This window comes from Doryrhamphus excisus, chromosome 8 (genome assembly GCF_030265055.1).
Source record: "Doryrhamphus excisus isolate RoL2022-K1 chromosome 8, RoL_Dexc_1.0, whole genome shotgun sequence".
Lineage (NCBI taxonomy): Eukaryota > Metazoa > Chordata > Actinopteri > Syngnathiformes > Syngnathidae > Doryrhamphus > Doryrhamphus excisus.
The window spans coordinates 18,864,418-18,884,352 of NC_080473.1; the positions used below are offsets into that span (position 1 = coordinate 18,864,418).

Consider the following 19,935-nt stretch of genomic DNA (forward strand, 5'->3'; position numbering starts at 1 on the left):
ACCAAGCAAGCTGACAACGGAAATATGCGCATGCGTTCTTTCCTCAGTAGTTTGGTTGGTCACGTGGTTGTTTAGAGCGCCACATGTAGGTGTGGCGTGTGTACTGCATCGTTTTCACCCAGTCATCCAGTCTGTCTGGATGCAAGTACTGTATTTTTAAAATAATTTTTTGGGGTGTGTGTCTGTGTGCGTTTTGTGCGGCTATACTATGATGCAATAGCAAGTACAAAAGTCACAGAGACATTGGAAAACAATCACCACTTTTTTTTTATTTACAATATATTAAAACTGTAATGCAAAATTTATCACAAGAGGTCAATTTGTTCATAATGAAAATAAAGCAACTATTTTCAAAGCTAGCATAAATCATAAACATTTATATATATATATATAAATAGTGTGTGCAGTCAGTAAGTTATGTACGCTGTGTTTGTCGTTTGACACTCCAATCTTGGCTCATAAAGTCTGAAGCACAATTCAATGTTGACTGCATAGACAAAACCAAAAAGCATTTCTACGAACTCAGGAAGGCTTTGCTGTTTAGAGCTCAGATGCTGTTTTGACCTCTCGTGGACTTGATAAGCGGCTAGGGAATATTTGTCCGTGCTGCTGGGAACATGTAAGCCGCAAGACCACACAGGGAAACTGACAACGGAAGCTTGGAGTTTGGTTGTTTTGCATGAAAACAAAACAAGCACATGTTGCAACTTGAAAAGGTTAACGCAGTAAGAGATTGTGTCATGCTGGTGAAAGTCAACATTCCCATTGGCAAAACTAATTAACACCAGAAATAATACAACTTAATTCAGGGGCAAGGAATCACCTTTGCTGTACAATAGTGAATATGAACGTGTGGAACTGCCAACAAAAGCATCATTTCATAAGGCCTTGAGGGTCAAAACCGCAGTCAAAATTTATAGGCGTTGGTAGACAAAGGAGCTCTATGGATCTTATTGGTTTATGTCTGTGTGGTGGAGGTGGAAACATTACACTATGGATATTTCTCTCCAACTACTACAGTAGAACCTCGGTTAGTGTATTTTTTGGTTAATATCAAAAACCCGAGTCAAATTATGCATATTTTGGTTAAAGTACAATCTAACACAACACAGTCCGTGTTCTTAATGTATTTTATCACAAACATCCTTGTCAGCTTCCTGTTAGCTTGCTAATGCATGCAAACAGGAAGCAATACCCATACAAAAAAATGACCCTTACATTTATGCCGCAAGGCATGCTGGGTAGCTTGCAGTACTATTCCTTTGTTGCATTTTTACTAAATGGCAAAATATGTTGAGGTCGACAGAAAAGTAAATAAGCAGTTAACAGTCTTGGTATCCAATGTTTTGTTGCAGCTGGGCTACCCAGCATGCCTTGCAGGCATTTGGAAATAACAGTTAAGTTAGGCGTTATGTTTAGCATTAACTTGTGGATGTGTTGTTCTTGTTGAATTGTATTTTTAGAAGCTGCAGAGGGCCAATAAGAAAACAGCCGTGGGAGGGCTGCACTTTGAATGCCACTGGGTTAGAGTGGGTTTCATTTAGAGTCGGACCTTCTGGCAGGGATTCATGACGCTAACCAAGGTTCCACGTGTACGTGTGTCATTGTCAATGATGGGAAATCATGAAGCTGGTGTGACAGTGTAGTGTAGCGAAACTCACTTCCTTCAAGTTGAAATTGTATGTACTGTACATTACAGTAATGCATATTCACAACTATTATTATTTTTGTGCTGCGGCTGCAATTGTTTGTACTTTTACAAGTGATTCTTAGAAAAGGCTGCAGATGAGAGCGTGACAAGCGATGAAACACGACGTAACAACGTGATGGACTTCCCAGAAGGAAGAATAAGGAAAACACTTTCCCAGCATTTGCTATCAGTTGGCAGAGCAGAGCGTTTTGGCAATACATGGTGCTGTCAGGACAAGGTCACTAAGGTCAACTACTGTATGCTTTAAAAAAAAGACACAAAAAGAGCTGGAGAAAGAATCCACTACCGAGCACTAACGTCTCACCCGCTGAGATGGAAGAGTGGAAGTGTGGAAGAGCAAGCAGCCATCAGGAATAGCAAAGCCGTGACTCCCAATCTTCAGAGGATCTGTAGGACACTTCAAGTCAAGTATTCATAGTTTCCTCTCAAGTGGTGTGTGTGTGTGTGTGTGTGTGTGTTTGTGTGTGTGTGTACGTATGTCCAACAACCGCAAGTGAGGTCAACGTTGCATGCAAGACATCAAGCGGCTAAAAGATCATTTGAGAAAGCGGAAGCCGGCCTCATCCTTCAGTTGGACGCCGCATGGAGGAACGTGTCCTTCCTCTCCTCTTCGTCCTCATCCTCCTCCTCGTCCGATCTGAAGTAGTAGCGTCTTCTGCCAGGTGGGCTGGATGGGATGAAAACAGCAGAAGGTCGTGTTAGTCAAAGTAGTGTACAGTGCAGAGGTGTCCAAAGCACGGCCCGGGGGACATTTGCGTCCTGCGGCAGTCGAGAAATAACATTTTACATGTAAAAAAAAAAAGTGATCTGCAAATTTTCCAAAAATAAAGTCAAAATATTATCAGAAAAAAGTTGTAACCTAATGAGAAGTGGTTGGAACTGTATGAGAATAATCTTGTGATATTATGAGGAAGAATAATGTCATTTTAATAAAGTTGAAATATAAAAAATTTTTTTAAGTCGTAGTATTATGTCCAACAAACAAAAAAAAAGTCAAAACATGGGAATAACTAAATAGTTCCATGAAGAAAAATGACAAAAAAAGGTTAAATAGAAAAAGAAACATACAAAAAGAATGAAGTCTAAATATTATATAAATATATGATATAATAAAAAATATATATAATAAAAAATATTACATAATTTTGTATTCTAACAAGACAAAAGGCCACAATTTTACATGAATAAACTCGTAATATTATAAGGAAATATTAAAGAAACAAACCTAAATGAGCTTGTGGAAAAAAGTTATGTCACAAGAATATAAAGTCAAATGATTCCAGGATGAAAATTGACAAGAAAAAAGTTGAAATATTTGAAAATGTAAAAAAAAAAAGGCTGTAATTTTATGAGAATAAAGTATGTCATTTTAGTAGCACAGAGTTGAAAAAAAAATGAATTTAAAAAAATTTAAAAGTCATAATATTTTGAGAAACATAAGAAAATGAAGTCATCACTTAGTTATAATTATGGGAATATGTATCAAGATTATTTGAGAAGAAAGTTGAAGCAAAAAGGAAAAAAGAATGAAGTTGATAATATGAATAATATACTATTCCACCTCCAGTGTATGACAGTGCTGAGATGCAGCTTTACAAAATATCAACGTGGCAAAGATGTATACTTTCATTGGCCCCCGCTGGGTAGAGGTTTGGACACCACTGGTGTAGTATGCATGTACAGTATTTAGTATACATGCATGTAGTATAGTATGTAGTATTGCAAAGTGTGCATGAATAAAAAAGCATGCGTGGTGGTCTGAAACGATACACGGCATCATTGGTTTGGATTGAGGGATTAGGATCACACCATGCTGTAAAAAAACCCCAAAGTCACTCCTTCAGGCAAGAAGAACCTACTGCCCGCTTCAGTCGCTATCCGGACGGTACAAGTACTTCATCATCAGGCTGTCCACCTTCTTCTTCCTCTTCTTGTCATCCTTCTTGCTCGCTCTCTGAGGAACATCCTCTTCTTCCTCTTCTACTTGCAGGACCTTTTGAGATGGCGATTTCTTCACACTGCTGGAGCTGCGGTAGGAAACGGTGGAGGCACCCGAGCTTGAGTCTGATTCAGAATCTGATGATGATGACGAGGATGATTTCTTCTTCTTGGATTTCTTGGACCTCCGCTTGGAGCTACTCCTGTGACCATCACTTGAACTCTCAGACTCTGAACTATACTTCTTCTTTTTCTTCTTCTTCTTGCCTTTGCTGCTCCTACAGCTGCTGGTGCTGCGAGGTCTCAAGCAGCTCGACGCCGAGGCGGAGCGCTGAAGATGGCCAGCAGGGGGCGTTCCTACGCATTTCTGAATACTCCCACCTTCCTCTTCATTCCCCTTGGATTTGACCTCCTCACCCTCAGAGTCCTCAAGGCTCCTACGTTTGAACTGAACAGGTTTGAAACTCAGTACTTCATTGATGGCTTTTTCCAGGTCTGGGTCCAGGTAGTTCCGATGACTGACCGGTTTGATGTCCAGGGTATCGGTGAGATCTGCTGGCGATCGAGCCTGCGGTGGCGGCATGGAAATACTTCGACCAGCAGATGAATGGCTGAAGGCTACGCTTGTGCTGTCGTCCAGATCCATATCAAACTCGCTCAGACGGCAGCTTCGTGCGTGGGACATACGGGAACCGGCTCGGCTTACGCTACCGGGACTTCGACCCCCAAACCGTCTTGGAAAACTGGGGCTGTCATCCAAGCGTGATGTGGTCTGGCGAAGTCCGAGGGAGGTTTCCAGACCCCGGCTGAGGGTAGACTTTGCATCATCATCCTCTGGGCCAAAGCCGATGCAGGTGGAGGCCCGCCTGGGCGGAATGAATGAAATGCTCGATTCTTTGTCAAAGTCGTCCCAGTGGCTTTCCTTCCCTTGGGAGAAAACCGACTGTCTGTCATCCGCATCATCAGCTGCCGAGGATTTCCTCCTGAAGCTGGTTGAGTAGGTATCATCCTGCCGGTCTGTGGTTTTGGCTTTACTCTTCTGGAAAGACAGACCATCCTCTGACTCTGGACTTTTCTTCAGGGCGTCCCCTTTGGAATCGAGGTGGGAGTGTTTTCTGTAGCTAAGGGAGCTCATGACGGACCCCGGCCGGTTCGTCTTTATGTCTTTGCCATTTGCTTCTTTCCACTGCTTAACCTCAGACCACTCCTTCCCTTCTTTTGCGTCTAAGTTTACAGCACATCTACACAGCCACGGCGGCCCAAGTCCACAGGAACAAAGACAGTGGGAGAAAAATGAGAAGATGAGAGATGGTGGCAAGTCTAGATAAGTCAAAGCAAAGAATGAGAGAGAAATCAAAAGACACAACATAGGAAGGTGTGGTGCAGCTGCACTCAAAATGATTCAAAACACATAAAACACATGAAAAATGTACAAACCTTCAAGAACTAGTGACTGGGTTATGATGAACTACTATTCCATCTTTTCTGTGACGTCAATATAGGAGTCTCAAGGACAGTTTACAACTGAATTCACACAGGAGTAGATACGAACCACTGCAATGTCAGCAAGGAAAAGTGCTCTTTTTCTTTGGAATGTTGCCCATCATCCACAATCCAAGACATAAACACACGTCTTTCTCTTTTCTGTGCATTCTAAAGATACACAAATGGCTAATAAAGAGGCAGCTAATTCATGCACATAATGGGACACACCTATTCCACCTAGAAAGGCTGCTATTAAAGGTTTTATGGTTTTCTATCCATGCTGTGAAGCATGTAGTAACAGGTACATTCATGATAACATGGAATAGCTACACTATTTTGGTCATTTGAAACATTAGCATTAGCATTAGCATTTGTTCCAAGTGAAAGGTCTTGTGAGTGTGTCTCTGCTGTGACATTATCTTATATTACCTAAACATTGCATGAAGCCAGCCACGGAATGTTGCGCATGATAAAAGTTTATAAAAAGGTTCTCCTCTCATTCCTTGTGGAAGTGGTAACTTTTTGGCTTTTTAAGTTTAAAAGAAAACAGCTGCCTTGAGTCTTTGTGGCATAAGAGTTGTGCAATATGGCGTAAAAAAGTAATAATAGGAGTGTTATTTAATGTCTACAGGGCTCTAACAATGTTAAAACCCTATTTAGAAAGTCAAACACACTACAAAAATATTCCATTTATTAACGTTGAATATCGCGGAAATTCCTTTATCGCGGTTGGGTCTGGAACCAATTAACCACTGTTAAGGAGGGACAACTTTGTTTCTGCTGTGATACACATTAATGTCACACAGGCATGCTTCGCATACTTGACATGCTCAGATTCAACAGCCTTAGGCATCTGGGCATTTTTAGCTAGCTTTAGCCTCTCACTTTAGATGACCTTTCCCCTGGCGTATGCACATCCTACATAAGAGCATCTTTTCCTTTTCAGGTGGCCATTTTGTCTAGAAGCCGTCAGTTCAGGTTGTATTGATTTGTCTCCTTGCAAGTCTAAATTGTACCTCTCATTATTCTCAAAGAGCTTGTCTATTTTGAGTCCAGCAGAATATTTGACATTTTTGCCACTGATGGGAATGTTGTTCCATGAAAGGGTGGGGGTGTAAGGACTAAATAGAGATGGATAGTTGTTGCTAAAAGTACAGAGGTAAAGATGAGCAGATACAATGTGGTTGCAGATAAGGTGATTTCCTACAGCACTAATTCCAATTCACACAGCAGCACATTATGAAATGTACCAACTATCAATGAATCAATGAAATGTGTTGAGCCATTTAACTTGGCTTCAACTTTGCTGATTCAGGAGGAGCTGAACACATGAGAGTTGCTGCTAAAATGTGCTTCACGCTAAGTTCATCATGTGTTGACCAACGGAGGTCAACTAAAAGCAGGCCGTGTGTGTGCTATCATGCTGCATGCTTTCACCGACCTAGAGCTCTTCAGGCTGCCGTCGTCTGAAAAGTTCTTGGCGGATCCTTTACTTTTGGACAACCAGGATTTCACATCATCCACACAACCCTCCACCTCAGAGTCCGTGTCTGAATCCCCTTGACTGCGGGCAAAAGAAAACAAGTCAGAGGCGGGGCACCGAAGAGTCAGCTGCAAAGAGGGTTACAGAATGAGAGGGAATCAAATGTTAGTAAACAGTAGGAGAAATCAGGCTGGTTGCATGTTTGTTGAGGAGCAGTCGCAGGATTGTGTTATTTCTTCAGCACACATGCAGTCTGCTAATAACACATAACCCGTTAACACACAAACATGCCAAAGAGAGCTAACCCACACTGACAGCTTATCACTGGAAACATAGTGTCGTGGTAGAGGAGTACAATCTTTAGTAAGTGGGTCATCCCAAAACTGGACAGTCGTGGCCGAAAGTTTGTATTGGCTTTTGCTTCAGTGTTTTTTGATCATTATCTCCGCTCGTAAGCATCATTGGTATTTGTCAGGGAGGAAGTGCTCAAGCCAAAATCAGTATGTGGAACAAAAGATCCGCTGTGGCGACTTCGAAATCAGGAAAAAGCCAAAAGACACAAATAAATTTGCTGCTGTTAATATGTTGTTAACCAAGCCACTTCATCATCACTTTTGCCTTTGGAAAAGGCATTGTTTGTCACTAAACTGTTCTTGGATGGTTAGGGAAGTTGATCTTCATCCATGGCTGTGTTCTTAGGCTGAATATTGTACCTTTATCTTTCACAGAATACCAGTCTGTCCCTGATGTTTTTTTTTTCTAGAAAAAAGTGCCTTCTCTGAACCCTTCCTGACACCAGACCACCTTCCCTAAGCTCTTCACCTCCTTGCACGAGCAAATGCACTCACACCTGTTTGCTTCCATTGCTGAGCAAACATTGAACTGGTGGTGCCCTGATCCACTTTCGGAGACAGTCCAGACGCTTGCTGGACTATCTGGGCATCTTGAAGCCTTCTTCAAAACAACTGAGCCTCTCTCCTTGAAGTCTCTTATGATCTGAATCAGGGGTGCTCATTAAGTCGAGGTGGTACTGGTCGATCGCGGCGTGACATTAAAAAAATATCATCCTAGCATCAATGCCGTCACTTGATTGATATACGGGGCAGCCATTCAGATGACAACTGAATGTTGCCCTTCGGGCGACCAATCAAATCAAACAACGTCTCTAAGTGCAGCAGAACTTACGATGTCAGCCTATCATCCATCCCCGTTACTTGATTGACATACAGGACAACCAGTCAGATGACAACTGAATTTTGACCTTTAGGTCACCGCTCACGCGTAAACAACGATGCAAAGTGCTAAGCTAGTCGGCGAATTGCGAGATTTTAAGCCCTCGCTAAAGTTTATGGTCACTAAAATGAGTGAAGGAGCTGGACTAAGTAAAAAGGCAAACAACATATCACTTCCATACGGATATGGAATATTATACGGATATTATGATACGGATATTATCCATAACTGATAAACATTTGGAAGTGTGCTTGAGGCTGGCTATCAGCAGCTACTGTCCGGACTATGCATCCCTGGCTGGTTCAATTCAGTGCAAGTCATCAAAGTAAACTCAGGTAATTACAAAAAATGTTAATAGTTAATTATGTGTGTTTTGCAATATTGGCTCATTTGGTTATGTAAGGTACATCAACATACATTGTACGTACAAATAATCCTCAATACATTTGAAAATAAATAGATGTTTTGCATTTTTGTAGTGGGTAGATCATTTTGACTCGGTCATTTTAAAAGTAGCTCGCATGCTGAAAAAGTGTGAGCACCCCTGATCTGAATGGTTGGTTTAGGTGCCATCCTACTATTGGCAACATCCTTGCCTGTGAATGATGACTGCACATTGACTGTTTCCTTGCAGGTCACCATGGTTCACAGAGGGAAAACAAAGGTTTCCTTTTTACAGCTTCCAGTCTGTTATCCTCACTCAATCAGGATGACTGAGTCATCTCCAGCCATTGTCTTTGTAAACACTCCCACCTAGAGTATGTTAACCAAAGAATCACCATCTCCTTTTGTGGCAGGGCTGAAATGCAGTGGAAATAGTCTTTTGGGATTAGATTAGTTTTCATGGTTTGCTGCCGCCTGCTAATATAGGGACAATAATATGTTGGTAAACCTCACTTCCTGAAGACTTGATATCTGCGTTGGACAACCACTTGACAGCCTGCGGCAGGGGTCGGGTCGGCAGATTTTATTATAAAAACAGCCATTTTGTCCTCTCTTCCCCGAAAGAAAAAAAAGAATCTGGAGCAGCCATCAGTGAGTTGACTTGGACCCAGTCAGTTTATAATCTTTCATTTCCAAGGTTCCTAAATCAGCCGTTTTGGGACCTTAGACCTCTTACAGGAGAGCAACCTTTCCTAGGACCCGTGCCATCCTGCCATTGGTACTCGATGCCTTAGCTAGTATTTATATTTCAAATACTTCAGATCTGTTTCCTAGAAATGAACTCAAATATTACATGTTATCAATTTAGGTATCAATTAGTTATCAACTTAGTTATCAATTTATTTGTATTATCGAAGTATTTAAATTACTATTCTGTTGAACTAACAGCCTTGCTGCTCGTCAACTTCCCACTCAAGACAGCAGCATTCAACATGACTGACCATGATGGGGAAGTTCTTGGTGGGTAAGAGTACTAAACCATAAGGAATGCTGGAATGCGGCATTCATGCATGTGAGCATGCAGTCAAGCAGTGGCGCACACCAAAGGTTACATGAGGAATCTCAAATGTTACAGCACTGTCAATGATGCACTATTCCCAAGCCTCATCCTGCCGAGATGGCTAAACACTTCCCTCTTAATATTGTATCACACCTTTATTCTCCTAAAATGAGGACTTCCTTCCTTCCTTTCCATTCTAAGTATGACATTTTTGGAATAAAGGATGATTTTTTTCCCGTCATATTATGATTTTTCCTGTATTGTTTTCTTTGTTTCGCATTTTAATATGACTATTTTGACTATGAAAAAAATTTTTTTTTCATTATTTCAACATCTTAATTAACTAAATGACATTCTCCTTTACATTACACATTTATTCTCATAAACACACCACTCTTTTCTGGTTAGTATTTTGACTTTATTTTTGTCCATTTTTTATTATTATTTTCCATAATTCCTTTTGGAATTGTTGTCTCATATGCTGACTCTATTGTTGTAACACAATTTTGCTAATTTACCAATTACTGCTACTTTGTTATAAATATATATATATATATATATATTTTTTTTTTTCTCTATTTTCACATTATTCTTGTAAAATGTTTTCTTCTTCCCTGTTTGCGCTCATACAAAGTATGCAGTGAGTCGGAGCATTCTAAAGTGAGCTATGCTGCCGGGTGCCTGAACGCCTAGCAAAACCACATCCATACGGGGGTTCCTGTCAACGTAGAAAGGAGTGTAGAATGGTGCATCGTTTCCAGTGCTGACAAACAAACAAAAAGCTCAAGTTCCTCACGTTCTGTTGTTGCGTTTCTGATACTTAGTCACCATGTCTTGTAAACTGGTTGTGGTGATGAGTGGACCAATACATACAGGAAACAAACGAGATGAACAAGAGAAGAAAAATAAGACCAAACGAAAGCATACAGTGTGAACGTGGATTCAAGGTATAATGACTCACTGCCTTTCTTACACATCTTAGCTGTTTTCTTTTAGCAGGGATGTAAGAGCGTATACCGTCTTTCTTGATGGTCAAATCCCAAAGTAAAGGCAATACATCCTTCATGCCATAAACGTGCAACTGCCATAATGACTGATGAATGATAACATCAACCACTGATGAATGATATCCTAAAGGTACGATTGTGATAATGATAAATAAAGTCATGTTATGTATGGGAGTGAAAAGTGTGTTTATTGTGTAGTTTCTTGAGAAGGTAGCGGAGCATTGCAGTACCTGTTGATCAGGTCTTCATTGTCATCACTCTCCATTTCATCCTCAATGGCGGCCTGCAGGTCACCAATCCGTTTGAAGGCCAGTTTGAGGTCCGCCTGCAGACTCTGATTTGCAGCTTCTAGGCTCTCAATGTCCATTTCCTGTGTTCAACAACATTGCACCACATGAATCTTTCCACATTTGGGGTCGTTGATGAGAAGGTAGTTCTTTACCAGCTCATGTTTTTTGCGGCTGGCCTCTCCTTCCTTCTTGGCAAGTTCATTCATCTCTTCTTTCATGTCACGGATCTGCCGTTGCAAACGTTTGCTCTGTTCTTTATCCCGCATCTCACTGCTGCTGCGCTGGTCTCGTTCCTCCGTCATTTTTTCCAGGTTCTCCTTGAGACGAGCCACAAGGCTCTGAGCAGAAGAGATGAGAACAAAGTCAAACCCACTCATGGATCATGTGTACATTTTCTTCATATGCTAAATGATATCAGTCCTACACCTCAGCAGCAAGTTGGGGACTTCAGGTTCTCCTGAAGCGAGGGGGGATGCTAACACAAGGGTGTCCAAAGCAACAAATACTTGTGTGAGAGTGAAAGTTATGCTTGACAAAAGCTGTTTTTTCAACCTTTTCTAGTCAGGAACTGATATTTTTCTGAAACTTACCAATGTTCTACGGCTGATTAGTAAAGAAATGAAAAAGGTATGAAAGAGTTCCGTGTTTATATCGCCGTAGACCACAATATTCTGTGTGCTTTGAAAAATCAGTCAAAATTTAATTTTTTTTCAAGACGTTATATAATGAGATGTTGTTCTTGTAAAATTACATTTTTGTCACCTAATATTTCGACTTTATACTTGTAAAATTACTACTGATTTTCCCCATTGTTGCTGTATTTTTTTTTAGTTTTCTTGTTAAATGATATTTTCACAACGTGCTGTGGGCCAATAAAGAACTGCAATGGGCCGTATTTTGGACCCCCCCTGCCCTAAGAACGTCCCATTCCTAGAAGCTCGCTGAGGCTTAGTTCTACCAGCACCTCCAACTGATCTTTGATTCTCACCTCCAGGCGTTTGACCTGGGTCTTCTCAAACTCCAGCTTGGTCTCCAGCTCACGTATTTTGGCCTCCTGCCGGCTCACAAGGGATTTCTCCACCATGGACTGCTCCTGGAAGTCCAGCTGACTCTGGAGGGCTTGCATCTACGACATCATAACGACAAAGTTTTTATAATACCAATATTAGATGATTCCTTCAAGCTGTCATTGGCCATCAGATGTCCTTAGACGATCCTCTCTTGAACTTGGCCTATGGGTGACCCTTCCTGAGGCTGCTGTTCCTGCTCACTAATCCTGAGGCCTGTTACTTTGGCCATGCTGTAGTTCTGGTACAAGACTTTCACCTGGTTTTATGCTGACTGCATGTTTGGATGGTATTCCTTTCCAAAAAGGAGAAAAAAAGCACCTACCTTCTCGTGAACCTCCACCTTCTCCTTGAGTGCGTCCTCCAGCTGGGCTTGTAGGTCACTGATCTGAGCCAGGTTCTGTGCAGACTGAAAGCAAAACCATACACACATTTTATTTGGGCGTTGTTTTAATGATGCATCTGAAGGCTACGACGTTTGTGGTATTTTACTACCTTAATGATGACATAAAAGGTCAGAATTAGGAGATAAAAAGTCCAAATTATGAGGAAAAAGTCAGAATTATGAGATGAAATGTCAAAATGATGAGGTCAAATTCATAAGTATGAGATGAAAAGTCTAAATTATGAGATAGGAAGTGGAAAGGGTGAAATAAAAAGTCAAAATAATAGAGAATGAGATAGAAACTGTACGCGTGATGAGCGCCATGTGATGAAGTCTCCACTGAAGAAGTCATAATAAATGACTGCCGACTTAAGCTTTACTGAAGCAGCTCCATCTGCTAACTGGAACTATGTTCTGATCACCAAAATCCCACCAGAACTGGGCTCAAAAACATCCCAATCACCCCTTTAGATGTTCGTTTATCCCTTCCATTAATCATATACGTATATATATGTTTGTATGCATTGTCAGTTGTTTTCTATAAAAGCTATAAAAATGTGTTTTGTGTTAACATTGTCGGCTTTCAGGAATGGATGAATAGGATTCACATAATTTCCTCTGGGAAAACTGTTAGGATGAGAATACATTTGGCTTAGCATGTGGATTGTGGAAGTAATGAATGATGCTAACCAAGCTTCCATTGTAGGCGATGATATGGATGGAATGTACAGCAGAATAAAATAACACATAAAATGTGTTTAATAGGTGTGTGAGGCATTTAGGGTTTAAACCTGGATGGTGTCACAAGTGAACAACAGCAATTGAAGAGAGAAAAGGAGATTTCTGGAGCTGAAGTTGTAATCTAAGAAGAGTAATGTTACTGTACGTAGCATCACGTGTGTTTGTAGACATGAATGTATCCTATATAAGACATGAATGAATTCAGGGGCACAGAACAAATGCCTTTCTGAAGGAGGTGAAACTAAACAGGAAGCAGACCTGAGCCACAGCAGCCTTGTGCTTCTTCATCAACTCATTCAGGTCCTCCTGGTCTTCCTCGTTTCTCGTCTGCAAGTCGTTCTTCTCCCTTTGCAGACGACTCAGCTGCTCTTCCAGCTGGAGGGCCAGAGCAAAGAAATACAGTCATCAGCAGCCAGCTACAAAGACTCCAAAGCCAAGAGGTCTACGAACCGCCTGTTTTGTTTTGGACATGTCCTCCATTTGAACATGCAAGTCTTCAATCTCCATCTCCATGGCCTTGCGGGCTTTCACTGCTGCAGCACATGTGAACTCTGACTCCTCCAGCTTGAATAGAAGACAATATATGAAGTAGAAATTGTAAAGAAACAATACAGTGGATGGAATATTGGATCCTGCCTGCATGTGTGAACATCATCAGTACCTGGTTCTTTAGCTGGGCGGTCTCCCTCTTGCTGGGTGCATTGTTCTTGATGTGGTCTAACATGATCTGAGCATCAGCCAGCAAAGTCTTGGTCCTCTTCAGGTCTTTCCTGAGACGTCTCTCCGTCTCAATGTCCCCACTTCTCACCTGGGGTAGGTGGAGGGAGAAATAAACAACTGAAAGGCTGCAGCATCAACAAGTGAACATTTATCACGTTATTTAGTCAAGCTGCAGCTGACTGAGTAACTAACATGAAATGTAATCTTTCTTTACCTTGTCCTGGGCTGACACCAGCTTCGACTCCAGCTCCCGTTTCTCTCGCAGCACCTTCTGCTTCTCATCGTACTCTTCCTCCAGCTGGACCTCCATTTGCTTTAACTAAAAGAGAAATATTCATAGCATCATCACACACCAACATGCTGGGTGCAGTAATGCGCCACAAAGCTGGTTACCACTGGACTCCCACCACCCGCAAGAAAAAGACAGACATGTCCATGTCTTGCTGAAAATGGCCCCCAAAGTCACACTTGGGACAGCCATCAGTGGGTTTCAGAAGAAGCCAGAGCAGTCCAACTTCAATACTACCAATACCTTATTTCTTCAGCTGTTTGTTTATGTCAATACCTTGTACAAGTCAAGGTACATTTGTTTGGACAAAGACAATGATGACAACAAAAATAGCTCAGAAGAGTTGCACTGAAGTTCTTTCACCAATAAACATGGCTTACCTTCTTGCTGCACGACTGTCTGATTTCCTCAACCTCCTCATCTTTGTTCTCCACATCCTTGGAATGGGTTTGGCGCAAACGCTCCATCTCCATCTCAAGACGTAACTTAGCCTGAAGGGCAGAGAACACACGCACGTTGAAATGAAATGTTGGAATATGGATTTGGTTTCCTGGCATGACTTAGCTTTTATCTCATGCGAAACCAAAGATGTGGTTTTTATGAACCCCGACAACGTATTTATAGGTCTTTTGGGTTTTTTTTTGCACTACTGTAACTCCCCACGAATAAAAGGTGGCAGAAGTACATTTAATCAGAGCTCGACAGGGATCGTGTGGAAGTTAAACACACACGACACGAAGGGGGAAGTGGAAGAGTGTAGCGTGCAGAAGGTTATGCATTGCAGGGAAATGTTAAGACATGCGCACACATGTAAATAAGCCCTTCATAATAATCCAGTAAATAAGCCATTTAAGACGGAAATAAAACTCCTGCCTGTTACAGTAATGATGATAACAGGAGATTCAGAGGAACCAGCTAAATAAAGCCTGCTGTGAAGGGGCCGTGCTGGAACACCAGTGTCACTGTCCACTTTGACTTGGCCATGGACGGAGAGGGTGCTGACGGAGAAAGAAGCCCTTTGCTCCAACATCGACACCTTCAAGCTCGACTGAAATGTGAAGCTTCCCACACGGAGAAGACATTCATTCATTTTCTACCGCTTTTCCTCACGGGGTGCTGGAGCCTATCCCAGCTGTCTTCGGCCGAGAGGCGGGGTACACCCTGGACTGGTCGCCAGCCAATCACAGGGCACATATAGACAAACAACCATTCACACTCACATTCATACCTATGGACAATTTGGAGTCGCCAATTAACCTAGCATGTTTTTGGAATGTGGGAGGAAACCGGAGTACCCGGAGAAAACCCACGCATGCACGGGGAGAACATGCGAACTCCACACAGAGATATCCGAGGGTGGAATTGAACACTGGTCTCCTAGCTGTGAGCTCTGCGTGCTAACCACTCGACCGCCGTGCCGCCCGGACAAGACATATATGGGTAAAAGCTTTCCTAAGCCAATGTTGCTTCCTATCTTCATGACGGATGAAAGAAGTATGACTACCTACCTGCTCTAACATCTGGATGGTTCCGGCTTGCTCGTCTAGCTCCTCTTCTTGGTCCTTCACCTTGGCTTCCATGTCACGAAGCTGCTTCCTCATCTGCATAATAACAAGCATGGCAAACATTTACTTCAATATTCACATTTAACTCAATATACTGTATGTCCAGGGGTATCCTTTCCGTAACTTTTCCCAGCCGGGGCTACAGTCATATGATCAAAAATAATGTGACATTTTTAAAAAATAAACCCACGCAGATATGCTAACAAATTATGTATAGCTAAATATAGCATCTCAGTGTATTCCTACTTTGTTGCACTGCTCCTTTTTCCATTTTTGTGTTTTAACATTTGACAAATTCTTGAATTTTTTCTTAATTCCCATAATATTTAGACATGTTTTTGTGAATTCTCTTGATGAATTGTATTTTTTAAATGTGTAAAAAAGTTTTTCTTGTAAAAACTTTTTCTGTAACCTAATTTCCAAGAATTAAAACTTTATATATTGGTTTGTTTCTCATAATAATGATACTTGATAAAAAAAATTCAACTTTAAGCATTTATTTTTCATTTCATATATTTATATCATATATTAAATATTTCATATTTACTAAAATGTTTTTTCCTCATTTTACCATACTCTTGTAAAATTACAGCCTTTTCTCAGATATCCACAATTTAGACACCCCCTGGTATACCTCTACAAAGATAATCAAATAATTCAGTTCAAGACCTTAGCAAGTGACGCCTCATCCTTGGACTCTTGGGAGTTGAGGTCCTGCAGCTCAGCCTCCAGCTGATCCAACTTTAGATTGACAGCACAAACCTCCAGGTCCTTCTCCTGTACGACAAGACAGTGACCATCAGGACAGCAAACAGGCTAAATACAATACAATAGAATGACGCTAGTTCAGATAAGGGAGGAGCCACAGGGAGGATAGATGTTGAGCTGCATCAGCAAGGCCTCTCGCAGCGTGCCACTGATGCTGAGGTTGGACGCAAACTTCTGAAAAACATCTTGAGGCTCATGGAAGAAAAAGGTTAAGTGGTACACCCAAAAAAAATGAGCCGGAGGATCCCACTGGCTGTCCGTCAAGACACGGGACCATCTTTGGCCCAAATGAAGGTTGTTACTGGAGCCGGGTGCAGTTCATCAGACACCATCTGCCAGAGAAGCCTTTTAAAAAGAAAGAAGACCTTCAAAGGCTTCCTTTCCACTTGAAATTTGCAGGAGATGGTCCTGATGGCTTCCAACGTTACAGGCATGACAAGGTCCCGCCTGAGATGTTTTCCTTATGGCACAGTGGAGGGGGGGGGGGGTCCATCATGATCCTTCAATGGATCAATGGAGTTTCAGGTTGTGCAGGGGCATCAAACAGAGGGTTGAAGGCCCTCATCTGTTTGGTAATGACTGGCTTTTTCAACAAAGGACGTCTTCCTGAGGAATAAGCTTGCTCTTTTGGACCATCCTGCATCTTCCCCTCATCTAAATCCAATGGAGAACATTGGAGGATGGATTTACAAAAATCAGTTCCAGACAGTGGATGCCCTCCGTGAAGCCATCTTCACCATCTGGAGCAACACTCCCACTAGCCTCCTGGAAACACTGGCATCAAGCATGTCCAAAGCCATTTTTCATCTGAAGAACGGCACAGCTACTCATTACTCACTCTTGTTTCAATTTAATGCTTATTTGCAATAAATTGCTCACTCAGTGCCAACATTGGATGATGATATCGGTCAGACATCCCTATTCCGCCTCTCCTGTTTTTAAATAATGCTCCCATGAAGAGCGCTCATGTTTTTGTAGGGGCTAACCTTTGAAAATGAGCAGAAAAGCAAGACAACAATTTCCCCTAATGTCCATACCTCCAACTGCTGTCTGAGACTGAAAGCCTCTCCAGTCAGCATGTCTTTCTCACGGGCCAGTTTCTCCCTCAAGGTCTTTTCCCTCTGCACTTCTTCCTGGGCAGCACTCTGCTCTATGTCGAACCTGCACACAAACGCCGGCCATTTACAACGTCACAACTACTATTTGCTCAATAAAGGTTGGGCACACTCCTGTATAGAGTGGCTTCTGCATATAATTTAACACACAAACAGACACAGACATGCCCTTTGCTGTCAGCACAGACACTGGAGTGGTCACACACAAAAAAAGGGAAGGCTACTTACTTCCTCTGCTTTTTCTCCAGATCATGGTTGCGGCTCTGTTGGCCCTCCAAGTGTAGTTTAGTGTCCTGTAGCTCGGCTGTGAGCCTCTGTGCTTTCTTCTTGAGCTGCTGAATATTTCGTTGCGCTTCTTCGTTATCATCCTGCAGGTCACTGATCTGCACACATCCAATATAAAAACAAGACTGTATAATTCACTATTCTAGATTGGACGTGTATAGTTGGCAAAACAAGAATTATATCAATGTCAGAAGAGTGAACTTTATGCTAAGCTGCTTGATTCATCCAACATCCACATTGTATGTACAGTAATCCCTCGTTTATCACGGCTAATTGCTTCCAGACCCAACCATTGTAAAAGCATTACCACAAAGTAGGATTCCTTTTTTAGAAATTGAATATTTTTGTACATATTGCATGTACCACATTCTAAATATGTTTTAGAGCCCTCTCAACCTGAAATAACACCTCTATAGTAACCTTTACATCCGTATAACCCAAAATAGTAGACATAGTAAGAGAAAATAAGACACCTTAAGCAAAGAAAACCTGCTTACCACCTTCTAAATAAGCTATTCAACATTATTAGAGCTCTGTAGACATGAAATAACACCCCTATGATAACCTTCTCACTTGTATTACCCAATATAATAGACATAGAATGAGAAAATAAGACACCTTAAGCAAAGAAAACCTGTTTACCACCTTCTAAATAAGCTATTTAAGATTATTAGAGCTCTGTTGACATGAAATAACACCCCTACAACCTTCACACTTGTATTACCCAATATAATAGACATAGTATGAGAAACTAAGACACCTTAAGCAAAGAAAACCTCTTTTTCCACCTTCTAAATACAGTATTTATCATTATTAGAGTTCTGTAGACATGAAATAACACCCCTACAACTACAAAGAAAACTACGACCTTCTAAATACGCTATTTATCATTCACAAGACATGCAATAACACCCCTATAGTAACCTTTACCCAATATAGTACAAATAATAAGACACCCTAAACAAAGAAACCTGCTAAATACGCTTTTTTAACATTAGAGTCCTCTACACATGAAATAACACCGCTAAGGTAACCTTTACACTTGTATACCCGATATAGTAGACATAATAATAAGATACCTTCAGCAAAGAAAACCTGTTTACCACCTTTTACCATTTTACAATTAAAGCTCTCTAGATGTGAAATAACACCCCTATAGTTACTAAAATAGTAACTATGATCTATTAGATGTTGATGTAACCTAGCAAACATGTGTATTATGATTAAAAGTAGATGACACAATACTTGTGCATTCTTTGTGTTTATGAGAGCCATGTAGTCCAAAGTAACAACAACATACACACTCCACTCATGTCGAAATACAAATGCTAAACTTTTTGGCAATAGAAAAACCTTACGTGAATTGCGCGTTTTGTGCTTTTGTCTGCATATTCAGAAATAATTGATTGAAAGTGATTGACACAGGAAGTTGACAGGATAATACACCCACCCTCCTTTCCAGCTGCCGTTTGGTCTGCTGCTCCACTTCCAGCTTGTCATCCTGCTCCTGCTGCAGTCTCTTCTTGGTGAATTCTATTTCTCTGATGGCTCGTTCATATTTCAGCCTCCACTCTCCTCCTGTCAAACCATCAACACAACACACGGCTTCAAAACCTTTCATTTCTCTTCAAAAACACAAGCATGCATGTTGTACTACGTAGGACAGATGCTTTGGCCTGGTGTCAAAGGAGTCGAGGCGATTCCTGCAGGTAGCTGCTCTTAACGTGTGCGTGTGACTGAGTCTCACCTGATTCGTCATCATCCAACTCTCCATTGAGTTCAGAGGCCCTGATGAGTCGAGCCTCCATCACTTCCATCTCCATGGCCTCCATCTGCTTTTTCATGCTATCAAAGCGGGTCTGATGGATGTGAAAAAAATGGCTTTTTGTCATGAAATTCAAAAGGATGTGAACAAATATATATATATTATTTATAATATTAGAACTTTTCCCCCATACAATATTACAACTTTGAAATGAAATTCTCATGTCTTCCATGTTTCACCTGCAGGTCCTTCATGTCCTTCTCCAGATGGAGTCTTTCAGAGGTTTCAGTCTCCAGCATCTGGGAGGCTGACTCCCAAGTGTTCCGCTCATCTGTCAACTCCGATGACAGCTCGGTGATCTGAGCGCACAGAAAGTTTCCAAAGCATGATAAACATGCATGTGGCGTAGTACAGCGATGACATGAGAATATTTTGATTGTGATGGCAGAAATACATCACAGACAAGCACAAAATAAAGGACACGAGGCAGTTTAATGTTTCCTCTTGCAAGCCTACCCTGCTCTCAAGGCGGTCGCTGTTGAGCCTCAGTTCATTCCTTTCTTTCTCTACCTTCTCCAGCTTTTGCTTCAGCTGCTGGATCTCTTCCTAGCAAGGAAGCGCAAACAAGATGAGAAGGTCTCATT

The 19,935-nt window shown here is 41.5% G+C and overlaps 1 protein-coding gene across 11 annotated transcripts in view; it reads right to left on the reverse strand.

The window, feature by feature from the left end:
• Positions 1-243: 243 nt before the first annotated feature.
• The window catches only part of myo18ab (myosin XVIIIA b), a 61,266-nt gene continuing 41,574 nt past the window's right edge, over positions 244-19,935 (reverse strand). For 7 of the 11 annotated variants that reach the window (XM_058079156.1, XM_058079154.1, XM_058079155.1 and 4 more), the window contains 20 exons: positions 19,808-19,897; positions 19,531-19,650; positions 19,274-19,385; positions 18,977-19,104; positions 17,470-17,624; positions 17,164-17,287; positions 16,028-16,135; positions 15,302-15,394; positions 14,174-14,284; positions 13,719-13,823; positions 13,446-13,592; positions 13,235-13,348; positions 13,043-13,159; positions 11,984-12,067; positions 11,580-11,717; positions 10,744-10,929; positions 10,532-10,671; positions 10,091-10,135; positions 6,576-6,698; positions 244-2,378 (listed from right to left, as the gene is read on the reverse strand). In XM_058079156.1, coding sequence (XP_057935139.1) covers positions 2,279-2,378; positions 6,576-6,698; positions 10,091-10,135; positions 10,532-10,671; positions 10,744-10,929; positions 11,580-11,717; positions 11,984-12,067; positions 13,043-13,159; positions 13,235-13,348; positions 13,446-13,592; positions 13,719-13,823; positions 14,174-14,284; positions 15,302-15,394; positions 16,028-16,135; positions 17,164-17,287; positions 17,470-17,624; positions 18,977-19,104; positions 19,274-19,385; positions 19,531-19,650; positions 19,808-19,897 — 2,340 coding nt within the window. In that variant the 3' untranslated portion in view covers positions 244-2,278. Of the gene's footprint in view, positions 2,379-3,570; positions 4,891-6,575; positions 6,699-10,090; positions 10,136-10,531; positions 10,672-10,743; positions 10,930-11,579; positions 11,718-11,983; positions 12,068-13,042; positions 13,160-13,234; positions 13,349-13,445; positions 13,593-13,718; positions 13,824-14,173; positions 14,285-15,301; positions 15,395-16,027; positions 16,136-17,163; positions 17,288-17,469; positions 17,625-18,976; positions 19,105-19,273; positions 19,386-19,530; positions 19,651-19,807; positions 19,898-19,935 lie in introns of all 11 variants that reach the window. The other 4 variants (XM_058079157.1, XM_058079149.1, XM_058079159.1 and 1 more) reach the window with 3 other exon arrangements.